Source organism: Sciurus vulgaris (genome assembly GCF_902686455.1).
Source record: "Sciurus vulgaris genome assembly, chromosome: 13".
NCBI classification, from domain to species: domain Eukaryota; kingdom Metazoa; phylum Chordata; class Mammalia; order Rodentia; family Sciuridae; genus Sciurus; species Sciurus vulgaris.
In genome coordinates this window covers 73,321,977-73,341,829 of record NC_136474.1, presented here as the reverse complement: position 1 = coordinate 73,341,829, position 19,853 = coordinate 73,321,977, and the positions used below count along the sequence as shown (strand labels likewise).

Below are 19,853 nucleotides of genomic sequence, written 5' to 3'. Positions count from 1 at the left end.
TGAATCCACAGCAGACTGTCCAGATGCTGTGCCTTCCTCCGCTGAAACAGGGGGAACAAATTATCTGGCCCCTGGGGGGCTTTCAGGTAAGATGCTTTCTCTTATTTTCCTGGCAATTCCAAGGTTTCTAGAAATTGCTGGAGGCTGAAGGATTGGGGGTGGCCTTCTGCCACCCCAGCTGGTCTAGAGTCCGTTCTTATCCTCATTTTTAATGTGCCTTAAGCTGGATGCATTCAGGGTGGCTGGTGCCCTGTAGTCCTTTATGTGACAGGAGCACTGGCCAGTTCCACGGATGGGGAAACTGGAGCTGGCTGGCGGCTGGTGTTATGTTGTTTTGTGGTTGTTTTAAGCGGCTCCTGGCTCCAAGGACTTCCACTTGGTAATTTTGTGTCTTGAACTCAGGCATTTAAGCTGTTTCTGCCCTCGTTCTTTGTGCATGGGGTGGCTTGAAGGGGAGGGACCCACTTTTAGGGGAACGTGTTGAGAACAGATTCCAAACTCAGAGTGGGTCTTGAAGCTCCTTCCAGAGTCCTGGTTGCCCTTCCAGCTGGGTGCCGTTCCGCGCAGAGTTCTGGAGTGCATGTCTGCAGACAGTGGGTGCCCTAGCTGGTCCCCTGAGGGCAGGCTTTCCTCTGGTGGCCCACAGCTGCAGCTCTGGAATGCTGGTGCTGGAGGATGACGGGATGGGAAGTGCTGCACTGGGGGGCCTTGCCCCTCACGGTCCCTGAGGGGACCAGGAAAGGGTGAAAACTGGGGGAAGCTCTCTGGCCCTGCCTGAGTGAGAGGCAGAGGCAGATCATTCTTTTCTAAAGACATTCTCTTTCTTCCTGTTTCTTTCACCCCACCATCCATGTCACCACTAGATTTTCTAAAGTAGCTGAAGCAAGAGAAAGTAACCTGTGGGGGAAAATGCAGAGTCGTTAACAGAGTTCCGGTCATTTTCTTGCCTTTGGGCCACTGCTGAAAGATCCTGGCGGAGCAGCTCAAACAAAGCAGTAAAACTTGTCTTGCACCCTCTTTGGTGGGGGTGCACCCTCTTTTGTGGGGTTACCCCCTGACTCATTGGTCAAGCTTTGCTTCCCTGTGCTGCTCGCATACGGTTCATCCTGGACAGTTCCCTCCCCTCCAGGGTAGGGCTTGCTGGTGTCTGTAGGGAGACCTTTGTTTGTTTTGATTTCTGTGCAGTATATACTCTGACTGTTATCTGAGACTGGGGGTATTGTTTACTCAAGGCTTCTAATGAGAACTGAGCAGGAAAAGAAGGACCCCAGAGGGAAGGGGGCTTTGAGTAGGGCGCGAGCAGGGCGCAAGCAGCCCAGTGCAGCAACATGGAAATTGCATTTTTTTTCTGCTTTCTAAGACTGAGGGAGTTGAGAGAGTTCTTGAAAGGAAAAGGACAAGGAGAGGAAAGGGTCTGAGCAGAATAACACGCTCGGGATATTGTTGGATGGTTTTATTTTTTACACCCTGGATGTGCAGGGAGGAGCCCCAGCCCCTCCAAACCACATGAAATAAGCAAGGGAAGTGGTAGCTTTTGAAAGGGGCTTTTCGGAAGGTTTGTCTTATTGATAACATCTTGTCTGTCTCCTCTGCTGGAGGAAATGACGACACCAGCCTGAGACACCACCGGCCTGAGTGCCTCCTCGCCCAACCCCAGGAGCCACGCTCTGTGACCTGGGCAGCCCCTCTGAGATGGGTGGGCCTTTTGCTCCCCGCAGTTCCTCCAGTCCTAGAAAGAAACCAGGGGCTAAAACAATCATTAGCGACTCCCCCCAGACTCAGGGTAATTGCAGCCACTTAGATTAATGAGGAGCTGCTAGGAAGGAGGGGTGTGTCTCTGAAGAAATGGCGTGGTTTGACAAAACTGCAAGAAGGAAAAAAAAAAAGGAAGAAGAAGAAAAGGGGGGGCCCTGCACATGAAAGAGCATTTGTTTTGAATTTTAGCTCTTGATTTACTAATTCCCAGGGCTTCAAAGTTGGAGCTCTTTCTTCTTGCTGAGCATCGTTGGAGCCTTGTATTAATAACGTGCCGTGGGGGGAGGTTATAAAAACTCCTTTTTGGGTTGATGCCAGTGGTTTGGGGGTGTCTGGAGAAGAGCTGAAGGGCTGTGCTCCTTGTGGTGTGAATGTCCCCCCCGAAAGGTGATTGTACAGCCAGGGCAGGACAGAGGGGTTTGTAAATTGCAGAAAGCCGGGGCCTCCTTTTCAAGAGCTCCAGGGTTCCTGGGGGGATGCGGCCATGGGGGTGTGGCGGCTAAATGGGGCGCCCAGGCCAGGGGGAAGGGGTTAGCCTAGCAGACCCTGGGATGGGGGTGGGGAACTGGGCATGTGGTGGGGTTGCAAGGGGTTTCTGCCTCCCCCCTTGGAATAACCTCTCTGAGTCCTTTTCACAGGCCCTGTGTGCTGTTTTCCTTCCTGTCCTGCCCTGACTGAGAACCGGCTTAATGAATGGTGCTCAGTTTAGGGTGGGAGGAAGGTCGGCAGCGGGAGCCAGGGCTTGATTCTCTTGGCAAGGGAAGAAGGGAAAGAAAAAGCAGCCGAATGTGAAAACGCGGTGCCTCAGAGGTGGGGGTGGGGCGTGCTCAAAGGCCTACCCCCTCCTGAGATGCAGGGGTGACTCCCAGGCTGGCCCTTCCCTTTCCTGCGCCTTGCAAATGGCCGGCCCAGAGGAAGGGGAGCGGGCGGGTAGAGCCCGGGAGCAGGGCCGCTGGCTGCAGGTTGGAATTCCAGCCTCGCATCTTGGTTCTGGGGGGGTGCGGGGAGGGGAATGACAGGCCCAGTCCTTCCTCACAAGTGAAGCACACCCCACCCCTGCAAGTTTCCTCAGTCTGGGAAAATGGATCATTTTTAGAAGGCAGTGACTTGGTTCCAGGAGATTGTACTTTCATTTCTGACAGCCGGCTCTCTGAGACAGATGGATTGCTCAGTGCAAGCTTATGCGCGTGTGTGTGTGTGTGTGTGTGTGTGTGTGTGTGTGTGTGTGTGTGTGTGTATGCGCCGCGTGCCTTAGACACACAGACAGTCCCGTGCGCAGACACGCGAGCATGCATATGCCCACGGGCAGGCTTGGAGATAGGCTGAGGTCCTGTCCCATGGGTTTGGTTGACGTCAGAGGAGCCTCTCCAAGTAGATGTGGCCTTGGGTGGTATTTGTGGATTGGTTCTGAACTGTGATTTGGCAGCCTGAGTTCAGCTCTCTCAGCAAGGGTGTCTGTTTTGAAAGGAATGCAACTCCAGATCTTAGGCCCTTACTGCTGCTTGGACACAAATGTGTCATGGCTCAGGAACATCCACCTTGGCAAGGTCTGACATAGCCGGGAAGCTTCTAGGCTCAGCTCAGGGGTGGAAATGGAAAGGATTTGCTCCCTGAGCTTCCACTGTATCACTAGTAATGAAAAGCATGTGTTCGAAGCTGTCATCTTTGTAGCCTCCATCTGGGGTTTCTGGGGTTCTTGCACTTCGCCTGTCTGCTGTCCTGGTTTGGGTGGGGAGAAGGAGCAACCTCTCACCATTCTAGGTTACTCAGTCACAGACCCATCCTCCAGCTGCCACCTCCAGATATATAAATGTCTGGTGCTGGCTGGTTCTCAGCCAGATGGACTTCCCCAGCCAAAGCAAGATTGGAAGCCATCAGCCATTTGTAGTTATTTAAGCTTCCAAAGAGGTGTCCCCATGGATTTCCAGGAGGGAGGTAGGGGCATTGGAGACCAAAGTGATCACATGTCTTGAGGGGGATTGAGGGAACCCCATCTCCTGTGTAGGCATGCTTATGTGAAGGGACATCATCCCAAGGGTGGCCAGTTCCTTTGCTAATGTCTTAAAATCCATGGTACCCAAGACTGGGAGTGGGAGCATCCTTGAGTTGGCACCCATTTGAGGCAGGATGTCTGTCTTTTCCTCTTTGATCCCTGCTGCCATCTGTCTTTGCTTCAGAGGAGAGCCTTCAAAAATGCCTATATAATCTGAAAATGCCTCCCTGGCTCAGTCTATGGCCGACTTGGGCTCAAACCAAGTAGCTTAGGAAAGATTGCTCTGTCCTGTTTTAAGAGAAGCTGTTCAGCTGCATGTGGACAATTATTTATTGTCTGGCTTGGAATTGTGATAAAGAACTGAGAATCTGGGCCTTGGGTGCCTGTTTCTGTGTTTTCAATGTAGCCTCTCCCTGCCAGGGAACAAGTACCTTCTGGTTTCACTGAAATCTCTGATGGCGTGGACAGGGTGGGGAGGGCAGACTTTCATGCAGGTGGCATGAGCCCAAGCTTTGGGGATCCGTAGAGCCAGCCCAGTGACCAGGGGTGAGCTCCTTCCTCACCTGCCCCTTTCCTCCTAGGCCATTGTGAGAAATGACAGTCTGTAACTTCAGGGACACACACACAGTCTACGTCTCCCTGACAAGCCAGCCTAATGACCCGGGGCTAGGGCGGGCTCACCTGGTGCACACCCACACCCTGTCGTGGACAGCAACTCTGACTGTTTGTTGGCCTCTTCTGCAGTGCCCGAGGTCATGTACCCCGCCCCTGGAGAAGAACTGCTGATAAAACCCCTTTTGTCTTGGAAAGAATGTGGCAGTTAGGCAGGGGTTAAATGCAGGGTGACAGCATTTAAAGTCTCTGGAGTAAATTTGGGCTGCTCTGCAGGCCAGACTAGATGGGCTGCTGCCTCTTGCATCCTGTCCCCAGGCAGAACTGGGCTGGCCAGTGAGGGGGGAGGGGGCAGGGGAAGGCCAGGCTCCAGGTGATGTGGCTTTTGGCTACAGTTGAACACACTGACTCCCCCACCCGCAGTGGGGCCTGCACTTAGCAGAACCCGGCTGTAGACTTCTGAATCTAAGGACCTCTGTGGCAAGCTGAGCCAGTGGGGCAGTGGAAAGGGAGGAAATGCCAGAGGATTCACGATGGAGTTGGCTTCCTTTGCTTCTTTATTACTGTTGTGACTGTTCCATGATATTGCTCCTTGCAGTATTATGATGGTGGAGCTGGTCTTTGTTCACTTTCATCCAGGGCCTTGAACTTGGAGTAACACCTGTAAAATGGGTGTCTTAACCTGGAAGGTTTTAAAAAGGTGTAGGATGCTGGTTTCTAGACTGGCTCCCACATTCGAATCCTGGGGATCAAGCCTCTTCTCTAGTGAGATTTTTGCTTGGTGATAGAGGCATTTGCCAGACAGCGGTGACTATGTACCTTCTTCTGATTTGCCTTTGCTGTTGTGAATGAGCTTGCAAATGTGACGGTGATGGCGATGGTGTGCAGTTGAGAGAATATACTGTCACTGTTGGTACGTTTCACGCTGTGTGTGTATTACTACAATTTAAAAAAAGTGACTGTGCTGGCTTTTAAATACATGTGCATGGTTGGAGAATCAGTCAAGAACAGTGACTGAGGAGAGGAGAGACTCCTGTCAGGTCCTGGGGCCTACTCTGGGATAGGCTTGTTTTTTCATAGCACCCTGTGGTCTCCTGGGACCTGGAACCTGCCTCTTGTTTTACCTGAACAAGCAAGTGCCTCTCTGGGTTCCCCCCTCCTCTTTTCATGCAGATTGCAGAAATGAGAGACAGGAGGTTCCTTCGGTTCTTTCCCAAATCTGACCTTTCTGCTAGGGGAAGGGAGCACACTGGTTTCCTCTTGCCCAGCCACCCTGCCCTATCCTCTGGCCTGCCCAGCCCAGTAACAGTGAGGCCAGACGATGCACGGGCTAGCTAGCTCCCAGAGCCAGGTGACCCAGATCCTTCCTGGGCCACCAGAGCCCCTGGTGTGTGCGACATACCTGCTGTCCTCTGGGACAGGCGGGTGACTGGCCCGGGCGCTGGCCCTTTGCGGGAGCCTCGTGAGAATACTGTGAGTGCGGCCACCGGGAGGTCACCACTGGCCCTAGCATCTTTCTCGCTGGGGTTTGAATGGCTGGCCCAGCTTCTGGCCGCCTGCCTACTGTCACACGGAGGCTTCCTCTCTGGGCTATTTTCAGCGGGGAGATATTATTAACTGCTGAGGCACAGTCCTCAATTTAGTGGCTAACACACCAAGAAAGCCACATTCACTTGGTCGTGGCCACTCTGCCCTCACTTGCCGCTCCCCCTACCCCCAGCCCCTTCTGCGCACCCCCCCTCCCCCCCCCCCCCCCCCCCGTGGGCTCAGCTTGGGGACCTCAGCCTTGGCCCAGGTCCTGTGGAAGCTGCCATTGTAGATCATGTCTGTTCTAGAAAGAACCAGGCTTCCTCTTAGGTCCACTCTTAAAGGTGAAGAAAATGCAGTATTTATATTCTAAGATGGGAACAGGTTGTAACAGGGGTGGGAAAAGAAACTCTCGATAGCGTTGAGGACAGTTATTTAAAACAGAGTGATAACTTTCACCTTGTAAGTTAACAGGAAATATTGGGACAAGACAGGAAATTGCATCATCCCTTTTTTGAGAAGAAGTCCAGAAAAAAGTTGTTCATGAAAGGTGGTGGCTGAGAGACGGCGGGCCTGGCTTTTTTTTCGCTCCCCCCAACCCCCTTCCCTTCCACTCCCACGAGAACGTTTAGGCCATTTTCTTTAAGAAAGAGGCTGTTTGAGAACTTTATGTTATTTTTATTATTTAAAAAAATATTTTACCAGAAGGGTCACCTTCAGTTGAAATGTTAACTGCAGCTTTATTTCCCGGTTTACTAAAGAATCTTTCATTGACTTGTTCAGCTTCCTTCCCCAAATGGTGCGGCCAAGCAGCTCTTGGCTGGAAGCTAATTTTGGTTTGGCTGCGCTGTCCTCAACACCCAGCCCCACCCAGTGTCATTAGCTCAGTTTTAACTTGCAAAAAAAAAAATCTTTTTTCCCTTTTTCTAGGGGGTGGCGGGCGTTTCCTCCTGCCTTCCACCTCTCCACCTGGCCTGGCCTTCCCCTCACAGAGATGTCTGGCCCTGGGCCGCTGGGACCTCAGGGTTGCCCTAGTTTTTTGGTTTTCAAGCCACTGTGTTCACCCCCAGGAGTTCTTCAATGTTTTGGAGACTAGTTCCAGTCCTCTTGGGACAGTTGTGTCCAGGAACCAGGTCATGTGACCCAGCAGAGTGTCCCCCAGTAGGAGAGCTGGTCTCAGCCCCACAGGTGAGGTGAACAAGAAGGTTCCGACGTGCATGCGTTCATCCCTGGTGTCCGCGTCTTCCCTGTTGTTCTCATGACGCAGGACGTGGGAAGCTGCCGCCCTGACTGGCATTGCTTAGGAACCATCCTCAGCATGGAGACCAGAAAGAAAGGGACGGTGTGTGGCGGGCCAGGCTGCTCTGCGCTCCTCGCCCCCACCTCCCAGTGTCTCCCTAGCGTGCTTTGTTTTGTTTTCATAACACAACAAGAGCCCTGGGGTGTGTAAAAGCATTGTTGAACACCCCGTGAGGGTAACTTGTCCAAACAGAGCAGGACGCCAGAGCAGAATGCTGTGGGCAGGTGGCGTGCCCACAGAGGTTGCTGGGCTGGCGCCTGCCTTCAGACACCTCTCGGTGGCCTCTGACGTGGCTGGCTGGGCAGCAGTGTAGCCTCGGATGGGGACTTCTCTCTTCCCACCCTGGCGGGGTCCAGGAGAGGGCCTTGCCCTGCTGGCTGACCCTGCTTGGAAGGCACGTTCCCTCCCAGGTGGAGACACTGGTGCCAGGTGTAAAGCTGGGTGGGCCAGCTGCTGTGGAAGAAGCTGCTGCGTCCCTGAGTTTCATTCATTTCACAGATATTTCTCTCGAGCTCCTGCTGTGTGCCAGGCTCTGGGCACTGAGGAGGATCCTTTGGGGCCCTGACAGAATCAGTGAGTGGTGCAGGCAGGGGCAGAGGAGGAACCAGGCATGGGGGAGGGGGTGACATGCCACAACTCACAGAGGTGCAGGGATGGGTCCTGGGGTGACTGGGTTGAGCAGTGTAGGCCGGGTTGACTTGTTGGGATAAGCAGATGGGTCCGTCTCTCCCACTTCTGGTTCAGCCCCCTGTTTGGTAACAGCAGTAGCAGCAGGAGATGGGGTAATAATCCCCTGCCCTCCCTCCTGGAGGCTGATGGAGGTGACCAGACAGTGACAGGCTCTTAGTGGGACCACAGTGAGTGTTGTGGGAGGACATCTAGCAGGACAGTACCCAGGGCCTTGGCAGCCATGGAGGAGCTGGGGTTTTCAGAGCCCAGGAGTTTGGCTTGCCCTTTGTAACGGCTTGACTTTCATGAGGACCCTTTCTGAAGAGAGGAAGTGAACTGAAACTCTTGCTTTTTAGTTTTAAATCTGAAGGTGAAGCCCATTGCTGAGGCCCAGTCCCATGCACAGGCCCAGCCTGGCCTGGGGTCTGTTGCGCAGAATAATCCGAGATGTGCTTACCAAGGTGTTTTTCGTTTTTACGCTCATCCTGCCGTGTCAGTTCCCCTGGGACCGACTGATGCTTCTGAGCTCCGTGGAGTCTGCTAATTGAATTACTGTGGTTGCTCTTCTGCGGAGCCCCACCGGGAAGAAGAGGCTGGGTGAGCTGGTTTGGCTTAGTGAGGGCTTGATCCAGGGCAGAAAGGGAAGAAGAGATGCCATCTCCCAAGTTTATCTTGAGTTGGGAGTTTCTGTCTTCGAGGACTCAGATGAGCAGGCCAGTGACTCTTGGTGGCTCCGCGCTTGTTCCCTTTGATAGTACCTTTTTACTTTTTGATTTGGGACCCTCACTGGACGGAAACAAAAACAGTATAGCACCAAGATGTAACTGTGCCGGTGGCACATTCCCCTGGCTGACGTTTGAGTGGCTTCACGGGCCACAGGCATGGGGGTTAGGCTGTTGTCCCTCTCCCCTCTCACCTGAGGGTTATCTGAGCTGCATAGTTTGGAAAGTGCTTGGGGTCCTTGTCAGCCCGTGGCAGGCAGCCTGTTGGCCAGTCCTGTCCCTTCTCCTCATTAATCAGTAACCAAGAAGGACAAGCTGGTGGTTGAGGTCTGCTGTGCTCTGGGTGCCCTGTATACTTAGAGAGAGGTGGGCCCCATATTCAGCTCAGTGGGGTAACAGTGGAAACCCCGCTGGGGGTAGTTCCTGAAAGATTCAAAAGCTCCACCCCCCTTAGTGTTTGCAGGATGCCTGAGCCCTGGGAGGAAACTCTGAAAGAATTACCTGGCCTGCCTGCCTGTGCTGAGGGTGGTGGACTCAGTAGCCACAGGGCCACCTGGGCTTAGCCATTTCTGTCTTCTGGTTCTCAGTTTTCTTATCTGCAAAATAAGGGGTTGGACTTGGTTCCAGATCCCTTGCTGTTCTGACATCTGAGGTGTGTGCTCTTAGGTTCTTGAATTTAAGGGAAGGTGGGAATTGCTGAGGTGGTGGGGGTATGGAGTAGCTACGCACCTCTTCTATGCTAAAGTCAAAAAAGATGGTAATTCTTTGTTTCTTGACTTGCAAAGTCTTCCAGGTATGAATGAATGCTGAGAACTCTGCCCAGAAAGATGTAGATACACTTGCATTTGCATACATTTCCGGGGGTGGGGGAGCTTGGCCTTACGGAAACCCACCCCCACCCAAGGAATCCCCAGCTCGGAAACCCTGCCTTCAGTGGGGCAGGTTTGTGGCCGCGCACAGAAGGACCTGGGGGGAGCGGCTTCCTCTTTTTTCTTTTGCCGTGCTGGGGATGGAACCCAGAGCTCTCTCTGAGCTCCACCCTGCAGCCCTCGTCCTTTTCTTTTTTAGGGTGGTAGAATACACATAACATAAAATTTACAGTATTGCCAATTTTTAAGCATACACCCCGGAGACAGCGGCCCTGGGGGACTGCAGAAGTACCAGCCAGGTTGGAGCCCACATCCTGTGAGGCTGGGACTACTCTGAATCACAGGCCACACACCACAGAAGGGCCAGCCACGTCTGTTGGACTCCAGGGCCTTGTGACGGTCACCCCTGCCCGGGGAAAGCCTTTCATTGCTCTCCCATTGCCTTGGCCTCTAAACCAGAGGGGAGGGGAGGGTCCTCCCACGGGGAGTGGGGCTCAGGTCTGGGAGGTCCTGGGTGTGTTGGGGATGAAAGGGCTGAGATGGCTGTGCAGTGAGTGTGTCCGAGCCAGGAGATTAGATTACGGAGGCAGACAGAAGTAATGATTAACTTTTCCAGTCTGCGAGTCTCCGGCTGGGTTGTGTTGTTTTTCCCTGTAAGTACAGTGCGGCCCTGGTCTTGGGTTGTAAAGAAAGGAGGAAAGAGGGCTGGGAGTGAGCAGGAGAGGGAGGGAGGGAGCTGGAGAGGGAGGCTTTTCCATCAGATCCTGCATTGGAATTTATTGGCCGGAATGCAGTAAATATTCAAAATGCCATCCCATCCACCGGTTTTCATGATTGTTATGGAACAAGGGGGACGGGGGAGGGGAGGGATGAAAAGGACTTTTGTTTCTCACTGTATTTTTCCATGTCTTAGATGATTTTCCTACCCTTTTGAAGAAGGAGTTAAGTTGGAGCTGTGTGGGGGATGGGGATGGGGCAGGGCAGGGCCTGCTTTGGGGTCCTGGGACACCTTTCAGGGACTGGAGTCCCTGTAGCCAGGGCTTTATTAAAATGAGGCCCAGGGCCAAAGCAGCTTGGTTTTTGTATGCACAGAGCCCCTAGACCTGCCTCTGGGGATTTTGTCCTTTTGGAAAATTGACTTACTTGGCATCCATTTGTATTAAGATTTTCATGGAGAAATTGAGCTTTCGCATATAGAGCAAACATAGCTACACATGGTCAGTAAAAAGAAGAAAAGGAGAACTCTGATGGTTTTTGAGAAAGTCTTTTGTTGGCTTCTGTGTGTGTTTGTTCACTATGTGGTGCTTGCTCCCCATTTGGGAATCCAGGTGTGGAATTTGGGGAATCTTTAAGGTAGCATGTGGGCGAAGTCAGATTTTATTTGAATGTCCCTGTTGGACCCAGCTGGACTTTGTGTTGCATGGTGGTCCCACCTGGAGGTGACTCATGCCCAGAGAAAGAAGGCAGGTCTGGGGGCTTTGTGTGTGCAAGTGTGTGAAACTCCCTTCTGAAGGGAGCCGCTGAGTTATTTGGGGGTCACGGTGGGAGTGTGGTGGTGCATTGTCGGAGGGAGATCCCTGAAATAGGACTTGAGAAGAAATTAGGCAGAATGCAACTAAACAACAGCCAGAGAGGCCCGTTTACTGTAAATATTATGAATGGAGTCGGCGGGATTGGGCGTCCCACCCTTCCTCTGAGGCCTCTCTTAGAGCCGGGCAGAGCTGGCCTTCTGAAGGCAGTGGCTGCAGGCAGCCGGGTACATGCTATCATTTGCATGGCTGAACACGCAGGGCCACAGGAAGCTGCGTCAGCCTGACTGGCGAGACAGGCAGGAGCTTTTGATTTGTGTGGTTCCTCCTCTGCCCTGTGCTACCCGCAATTATACTCTCTGACAGCCAGATAGTGCCGAGGAGCCTCTGGGCTGGGGGCTTCAGACTTGGACATGTGGGGCTTGGGGTGGGACCAGTGTGGGAAGCACAGAGTACATTTTAGCTCTGGAAATTGACTCTTCATCATGATCTGTCTGCACAGGCACACTTAAATCAGTCTTCTAGACCAACAGGAAGTGCCCAGTGTGTGAGCTCAGGAGAGTGTGCAGAGTGTGGTGAGGGGTGAGAAGCTTTTGAGGACACCAGGCCTGGGCAAACTTGGAAGTATGATGGTGGCAGGGGACCCTGGGGACTTGCCTTTTCCTGAGGGCAATGAGTGACAAGAAGGAAGAGAACTCAAGTTTGTAACTTTTTGAAATTAAAGAAACAAGGAAAAGAAAAACAGTTGGTTTAGAGAGGGACAGGGCAAAACCTGACTCCAACCTTCCTTCTCTTTTTGTTTGGTTTTATTGTTGCAAGATTAAATGCAAAAATGTATCCTGTTCCTCAAAGTGATTTTCTTCTTCCCGGAGAAGGTAGTGAAAATGTATGGAGCTAGTGTTTGGTACTGATAAGTCACATTTGTGAATCACAGAGTTCACCCAGAGTCCGTGAGGCTAGAGGGGGCTCATGGGCCATTTTGCTCCAGTCCTTTTGCTATTAAGGATGGATGGATCCAACTGACTTGAGTGGGCAAACCCTTGGCCAGGGTCACAGGGCAACTTGCGGGCAAAGAAGCACTTCACTTCCTACTTCTTGCTGCAGGGGTGCTGGACCCCACACCCATATTTTTCCCTGGAGCATTTGGAAGAGGAACATTGGGGATGGTGGCTTCAGTGGCCTTCCTACTCCAGTCCACACTGAGCAACATCCAGGGCTTAAATCCCTGCTCTGTTCCTTGGCAAGTAACTTGTGCTTATTTCTCCTTTAAGGAAGAGTGGCGGATTGTGCCGAGGATAGAGCTCAATGATGGAGACTCACCTAGTGTGTGCCAGTCCTGGGGTTCGATTCCCAGCACCCCTCCCCCCCAAAAAAAAGGTGATACTGTGCAACCTTTGGAGGGCTGTTATGAGTCACTTGGGCAAGACCTCTGCCGAGTCCATGGCTTATCGAGGATCATCATTGGCCCAGGACTATTCTCCCACCTGGGGACAAAGGGGACAATATATCATCAGCCTTTCCCAGCAGTTGGAGATGGGGCCCAAGAGCACCAGTGTGTGTGGAACACTCACTGTGAGATGAGCTGGCCCCAACCAGTTTTATATCAGATTGTCACAATAACCTTATCAGTCTGGCACTAGCCCCCATTTGAGGGTGAACTTAATCGCCTACCAAGGTTCCATGGCAGGTAGATTTTTTTTTTTTTTTTTTTGCAGTGCTGGGCAAGCACTCTACCAACTGAGCCATACCTTCAGGCGGCAGGTAGATTTGAGCTGGGTGATCTTACTCCATAAGTTGGTCAGCTCATCTTTGGGATGGGCCATGGCTGGGAATTCCTGAGTGTAGGGACTCAGCTGGTTGGGCCCAGAGACCTAAGAGAGCACCCTGCCTTTGAGGGAGACCCCATGGCACCCCCTGCCCACCCTCCAGCCCAGCCACCTCAGTGGAGATGATGCAAAAACACTGACACTGACTTAGTTCACTTTCTTCCACCAGCCAGACTTCACTCTGATGGCTGTGGTGAAGGAGCAGGGTGTGGTAGTGATGGGTTGGGGACCTTCTTCTCTCAGTTACAGAGTTAACCTGGTCCTTTGCCTCTTGGAATGACCTTCCAAGAGGGTCTTTGTTGCAGTGGTTTGGGGCGAGACGAGATTGGATGGATTGGTGCCAGGGCCCCCTTTATTCATCTCTGTCCTTCAGTAAGTTCAGAACAGCCAGCTTCCTGATCGGGTGAGGAACAGGGCGATGGTGCAGCTAACCTTCGAGGTGTCTGGTGCAGCGGGAGGACTGGACGGGGCAGCTGGTGGTGGCGCCTGGGTCCTGAGGAGGGCGGATCCTGGGCCTGCCATGGTCGGGGTGTGGTAATGTTTGCCTTCTGGGGTTGCCGGGTGTGAGCCTTGTGTCTACATTTCTGCCCTTCATCTGTCCCTGAGCAGCATGGAGAGGCCCATGGGAGGCAGCGTTTCTGCCCAGGCTCCCTTCTTGCTTGGCGGCTCCATCCTTGGCATCTGCTCTGCCTCTGACCTCAGGGTCTACTTCCCAAGCTGGAGACCAGACATGGTACCAACGAGGCCCTGGGGTGGACCTCCCTTCACTTCCTCCTCATCTCCTCCCACCTTCAAATGAAATCTTTGCAAAGGTGGTGGTCCTCACTGACTTCAGATGTGGCCTTTGCAGTCTGGTTACCTGTGCTATTGAGACCCAGGGTGTGTGAGTCCTTCATGAGCCGAGAGGGTCTGTTCTTCTCCTGACCAGCGTTGGTTAGCCAAGTCCTTGGAAGAGCCAGGCATTCCTTGGGAAGTGGGCTCTCCCAGTGCAAGTGCCCGCATGGGCCTTTCCTTAAAGCGAAGATTGCTTTAAGGAAACGAGGAAGGGGAGGAGAAAACACCTCAATGGAATTTTAGGCAGATTCAGCATTTTTCTGGTGTTGCTCCAAAAATTCCCTCAACTGTAATAAAAAGAAAAAATTGTGAGCAGGCATCTGATTAGTGAGCTTTTTACAACACAGCTTTTCTTTTGGATGCTTTAAAATGAGCACATATAGTTTTAAAACAAGCCCCTGTACAGTTTTCTGGGGACGGGAAGAAGTTGAAAATGCCGGAAGAGGTCATAAAGCTGGGGAAATTAACGAGGGACTGGGTTTTGCCTTGGGAGGTGAAGCCGCAGCAGAGGGGATGAGAAGCCAGAGTTGGGCTTCAGGCTCTTCCTTAGTCCTTGTGATGACTGTGACTTCTTAGGCTCTGGTCACACATCATGGGAAGCCCCAGGAGCCAAGTGTCCACCCTGACCTTTGTGGAGAGACTCTTGTGGGCTGTGGGCCCAATTCAGGGAACCAGTCTCTGAAGATGATGCTGGGTGATTCCCAGAGATGAGTCCGGACGCTGGGGAATTCAGGGCAGAGGGGAAGGGGATGTCTGTACGGGCAGGGTGAGGTGTTGCGCTGGGTGCCCAGAAGGTGTGATGTGAACAGGAGGGTGTGTGCCTTTGCTGGCTGTTGCTGAATGAACGGGTTTGCTGCACAGCAAGCTTTTGTGCTCAGCAATGCTCTGGGCAGAGGACACTAGAGCTGCCCTATTAGAGGTGGGAGTCTGCTGGAGGATAGTGAGGGGTCGGGTGGGGAAGAGCACGCAAGGGTCTCCCTGCAGCAGGTTGATGCACAAAGCCAGTTTTCAGGGGCCTTGTTCACACCCAGGGACACCCACATGCTGCCGTTTATCTGGGCTGGGCCATTAACCTCAACAGAAGGCGGCTTTTTCCAAGGGCCGTCTGGCAGCAAAGTGTGGGTAGACTGGCTGCACAGATGAAAGAGAAACCTGGGCGCGCTTCCCCTCCCCCGCCCCCTGCAAGCCTCAGGCCCCAGCTTCCTCTGCCCCCAGAGACCTGCCTGGCAGGCCAGGCCCCCAGTTCTTGTCCGTTCTGCCAGCGGGCTTGGCATGGGGGGCAACTCAATCCTGGGCCCGTGCCCCACTCCCTTCTCCTCCCTGCTGGCCCAGGCCAGATTTCAGTGGGGCGGGCGCAGGAAACAAAGTGCTGTGAAGTTCCTCTGAGGGTCCCCTGAATCCAGCCCTGCCTCCCTTCCTGGCCAGGTTTGTCTGGAGTCTGAGATGAGCCAGGGTTTCAAAACACCCTGTCCCCTAAGTGATGTTGCGCGCCTCCCAGGGGATCCCTCGCCTTCCCGCACACTGGTGTGCCAGGCACTCCCCTTTCTGTGGATGTTACGGGCCTTTGGTGCAGCCTTCCTCGCCGAGCTCCCTCGGCAAGAAAGTTCAAAGATGCCAGCGCTCACGCGTTTATTAGCAGTTGATGGATACTTTGCAGAAACTAGTTCATGCCTGATGAGTCACCTTCTGCCCGGAGCCCTTGTCCCTCTCTTGTTTTCCTCATGTTCCCCTGTGTGTGTGTGTGTGTGTGTGTGTGTGTGTGTGTGTGTGTGCGCGCGCGCGCGTGCTCAGTAAGCACACTCATCCCGTCCACTCAAGCACATAGTCTCAGACACACTTGAGCTGCACAGATACGTGGCAGTGGGCTGGGAGGGGAGCAGTGACAGGCCCGTGCCATGGTGGTGGTTTTCTGTGGGGTGGGGTGGGGAGAAAGCTTGGTCCTCCACTTCCCCTTTCTGTGTAGTTATTTGGGCAGGCATCATGGAGGTCATCTGGGGAGTCCGTAGGGCACGGCCACTCGGCTATGTGTGTGTGGCTGCCTCCGTGAGTTGTAATGTGCACATTTGTACAGACCTACTCACGGGATACCTCCGTCCAAGACTGGCTGCTGCTTTAAAAAAAAAAAAAAAACAAAAAAAAGAGTCGTGGAGCTGAGTGGTTCCCAGGTCCTAACTTGCCTGAAACGTTGGAGTAGATTGGTGTGCTGAGCTGCACCGGGTTACCCAGCCTACCAGGGAGGCAGGACATAGGGTCCTAGTCCACTACCTGCCCTGGATGGCACAGCCCCCATTATTGCTCTTTGGGCCCAGTTGCTCAGAAATCCAAAGGCCCCAACAAAATCCCTCTCGCACTCAGCTGCCACCTTTGCGGCCCCTCACCTCCAGCTCTGGGCTTGCTTTTGCCTCTCATCCCCCTACCCCCTTTGCCTTTCCCCATTTTTGTTAACAAATACAAGACTTCCGGTCTCCACCCTGCCACCACAAACCGCAGCGTTCCTGCTGCCTGGCTGGGCTGGGGGATTTATGGTCCCAGTCTGAGGCCTGCCTGCTGCTGGCTCTAGCTTAAGGAGGCATTGGGATGCCAGTGTGTATGTGTGTGGGGGCGGGGTCCTTTCCCTACACGTGACTCCCCCTTTAAAGTCCTCAGAGCTTCTGCTCAGGAACTCATCTCACCAGTCACCCCAGGCTCCTAGGCAGCCGGGCGGGGCTTGCAGAGAAGGGCTCCGAGAGGGACCTGGCATCCATGTTGCAGTGCGGGGTCAACCTGGGAAGGCAGAGGGGCACCCTGAGGGGTGCCAGCAGAGAAGGGGCACTTCAGGGATGGTCACACCCATTTTAGACGCCTCATCTCCTAACGGGGCGAGAGCAGGCCTTGTTAAGGTAGTGTGGTTCTTGCCCATTGCCTGTTGTAATTTTTCTTTAACCCTTTGCATGTCACCTTGCTGCTGACATGCTGAGAGTAGTTTTCCTATTAAGAAGATAGATGTTTTTGCCCCGAACTGCCCTCGTTTTTATTTTACTAGATTGGAGTCCCTTCTGACCAAAGCACTGATGTGAGAAGTGGTGGCAGGCACAGAGGCAGGGGAGTAGGTGGTCCTAGAGGCTGGTCTTGGCAGGCTTCTAAGTCTGGCTGGGTACTGACCAGCTTTCCAGATCCTAGTTTTCTTATAGGGGAGAAAAGGGGCTGGAGGAGCTGCCTTCAGGGTTCCGTCCTGTTGAAAGACAGACTTCTAGGCCATCTCTGAGGTCTTTTCTAGCACAGAAAGCGAGGACAGTGTGAACAAGGGTTCCCTGGCATCTGTGCATTGCAGGGGTGGAGCTGTGACCAGGTGGGCACAGGTGCTGAGGTCCGGGTGGTGGAAGTGGAGGGAGTAAGCACCCCAGAGAATCACGCATCTAAAGGACAGCAGGGCTCTTTCCTTGCTGAGTGGAGATGCCTGTGCTCTAGTAAGAGGCCTGTAGAAGTGTTTTTTTTTTTTTAATGAGGTGGGTGTGGCTGGCACCCCATCTTAGCTGCAGCCAGTCCAGGACCATAGCACCCTCCCCCGGTCTTGTACTGAGAGATAAGCTATTTATGGGTGTCTGTCTGTCTGGATTCTAGAAGGAAAAGGAAACCACCACTCACCGTCACCACCAACCGTCGCCACCAAGCATGTCCGCTCTTTTGTTTTGCAGATTCCCAACTTCTTCTGGAGCCTGGGGATCGGTCACACTGGTGCGTGGTGGCATACTGGGAGGAGAAGACGAGAGTGGGGAGGCTCTACTGTGTCCAGGAGCCTTCCCTGGATATCTTCTATGATCTACCTCAGGGGAATGGCTTTTGCCTCGGACAGCTCAATTCGGACAACAAGAGTCAGCTGGTGCAGAAAGTGCGGAGCAAAATCGGCTGCGGCATCCAGCTGACTCGAGAAGTGGATGGCGTGTGGGTGTACAACCGCAGCAGTTACCCCATCTTCATCAAGTCCGCCACACTGGACAACCCGGACTCCAGGACGCTGCTGGTGCACAAGGTGTTCCCCGGATTCTCCATCAAGGCTTTCGACTACGAGAAGGCGTACAGCCTGCAGCGGCCCAATGACCACGAGTTCATGCAGCAGCCGTGGACGGGCTTCACCGTGCAGATCAGCTTCGTGAAGGGCTGGGGCCAGTGCTACACCCGCCAGTTCATCAGCAGCTGCCCGTGCTGGCTGGAGGTCATCTTCAACAGCCGGTAGCGGCTGGGGAGAGGACGGAGGTGGAGGTGGAGGTGGGAGAGGGCGAGCGGAGCCGGGCAGGCCACCGTTCAAACTACTTTGCTGCTAATCTTTTCCTCCGAGTGCTTGCTTTTCACGCAAACTCTTTGGTCATTTCTTTTTGTTCTTGTTGGGGTTTTTTGTTGTTGGTTTTTTTTCTTGTCAATCTTATTTGTGTTTTCTTTTGTTTTGTTCTTCGAGAAATAGCTTATGAAAAGATTTGTTGGGTTTTTATTTTATTTTATTTTTTTAATTTTTTCGAAGGGGCGGGTGTGGTTGGCAGGACATCCCTATGGGAAGAAAGGAAGCAAGTCAGAGCCCCGCCAGACACAGCGTATGAATGGGGAGCGCCCCTCCACGTTTGGGTCAGCATTTCATTTGTCACGAGTGTGTGTGCGCGCGTGCAAGCCTCTGTGTGCGTGGGTGCGTGTGAACAGATGAGGGAAACAAGTACTCTGTGTTCCTTATGGATGTCCCCGGTGGAGATGTTTGCGGTTCCCAGTTGTGTGTCTCTCATGCCCTTTGGACATGCTCAGTGGGACAGAGGCTGAACCTGGGCAGACTGGGGGGCAGAGGCCCAGCAGCTGCCAGAAGCGAGGTTCTGCCCAGCCTGGGAAGCCCCCTCCCCGCCTCCCCCCTTTAGGACACGGGCCTATCCACAGGCTTCTGAGAAGCCAGCCTGCTAGAGGCTGAACCAGAACCAATTGCTTCCCCCTTGCCTCACTCCCCTCCCGCCACCCTGCTGCCACTCTAGTGTCTATCTGTTTTGGCCATCTGCTCCTGGATCTCTCTACGATGGGCTTCCTCAGGGCTGCTCACCTGCTGCCCTCTGGCCCTCCAGCCTCTCCCCCGCCCTGGTTTCATCAGGTTTCTCCCAGACTTAAAGCCAGCTCAGCACTTTCCTCCCTTCCCTGAGCTCTGCTGTTAGTCCAGCGCCGGGGCATCCCCGGGAGGGACCTGCTTGTGGCTCCCTTCCTCCAAGAAGGATCTGGTCCATCATAACCCAAGGTACCACCCTAGCTGACACCTAACCTCCTCTCATTTCTTCTACAACTCATACGCTCGTATGATACTTTGACACTGTTCTTAGCTCAATGAGCATGTTTAGACTTTAACATAAGCTATTTTTCTAACTACAAAGGTTTAAATGAACAAGAGAAGCATTCTCATTGGAAATTTAGCATTGTAGTGCTTTGAGAGAGAAAGGACTCCTGGAAAAAAAAAAAAAACCTGAGATTTATTAAAGAAAAAAATGTATTTTATGTTATATATAAATATATTATTACTTGTAAATATAAAGACGTTTTATAAGCATCATTATTTATGTATTGTGCAATGTGTATAAACAAGAAAAATAAAGATGCACTTTGCTTTAATATAAATGCAAATAACAAATGCCAAATTAAAAACGATAAACACAAGATTGGTGTTTTTTCTATGGGTGTTATCACCTAGCTGAATGTTTTTCTAAAGGAGTTTATGTTCCATTAAACAATTTTTAAAATGTATACTTGATTCTATGTCCTCAGCTCCTTTTTTTTTTTTTTTTTTTTCTGCTTGGAGGGGAGGGAGGAGGAGGGTTTAGTGCTCAGCCCAGTGAGGATGGGGGTGGGGAGGGGGTGGGCACCACACAGAAGAGATACTTGGAGATCTCTGGCCTGGAAATGGCTCCTCTCTGATGTCAGAGAGACCTGCAGTGACCTAGACGCCCTCCTCTTGCTGGGGTGCAACCCCAGGGCAAAGCTCATCCTGTGTCTCTAGTTTGTAAGTGGAGACAACCTAAAGGAGCCCTGATCTTTCAAGGCTTATGGAATTGAGAGAGAGGAATGTCACCTGGGAAAGGTACAACCCCAAGGTCCAGGGCCCATTGGCTTCTGGCTAACTCCTCATTCGGCTTTAATCCTGAACTTGGTAGCTTTCCCAGAGGAGGGGAACTTTGCCAGATAGGTGCCCTGCAGCTGCGGCCCTGGAGGGGTGATAGGGGTT

At 52.8% G+C, this 19,853-nt stretch overlaps 1 protein-coding gene across 5 annotated transcripts in view; it reads left to right on the top strand.

Annotated features, from left to right (window-relative positions):
* The window catches only part of SMAD7 (SMAD family member 7), a 28,349-nt gene extending 9,183 nt beyond the window's left edge, over window positions 1-19,166 (top strand). Inside the window, exons 3-5 of one of the 5 annotated variants that reach the window (XM_079108999.1) lie at window positions 15-86; window positions 17,311-17,845; window positions 17,876-19,166. In XM_079108999.1, the coding sequence (XP_078965125.1) occupies window positions 15-86; window positions 17,311-17,845; window positions 17,876-18,074 (806 nt within the window). In that variant the 3' untranslated portion in view covers window positions 18,075-19,166. Of the gene's footprint in view, window positions 1-11; window positions 87-17,310 lie in introns of all 5 variants that reach the window. The other 4 variants (XM_079108998.1, XM_079109000.1, XM_079109002.1 and 1 more) reach the window with 4 other exon arrangements.
* The last annotated feature ends 687 nt before the right edge of the window (window positions 19,167-19,853 follow it).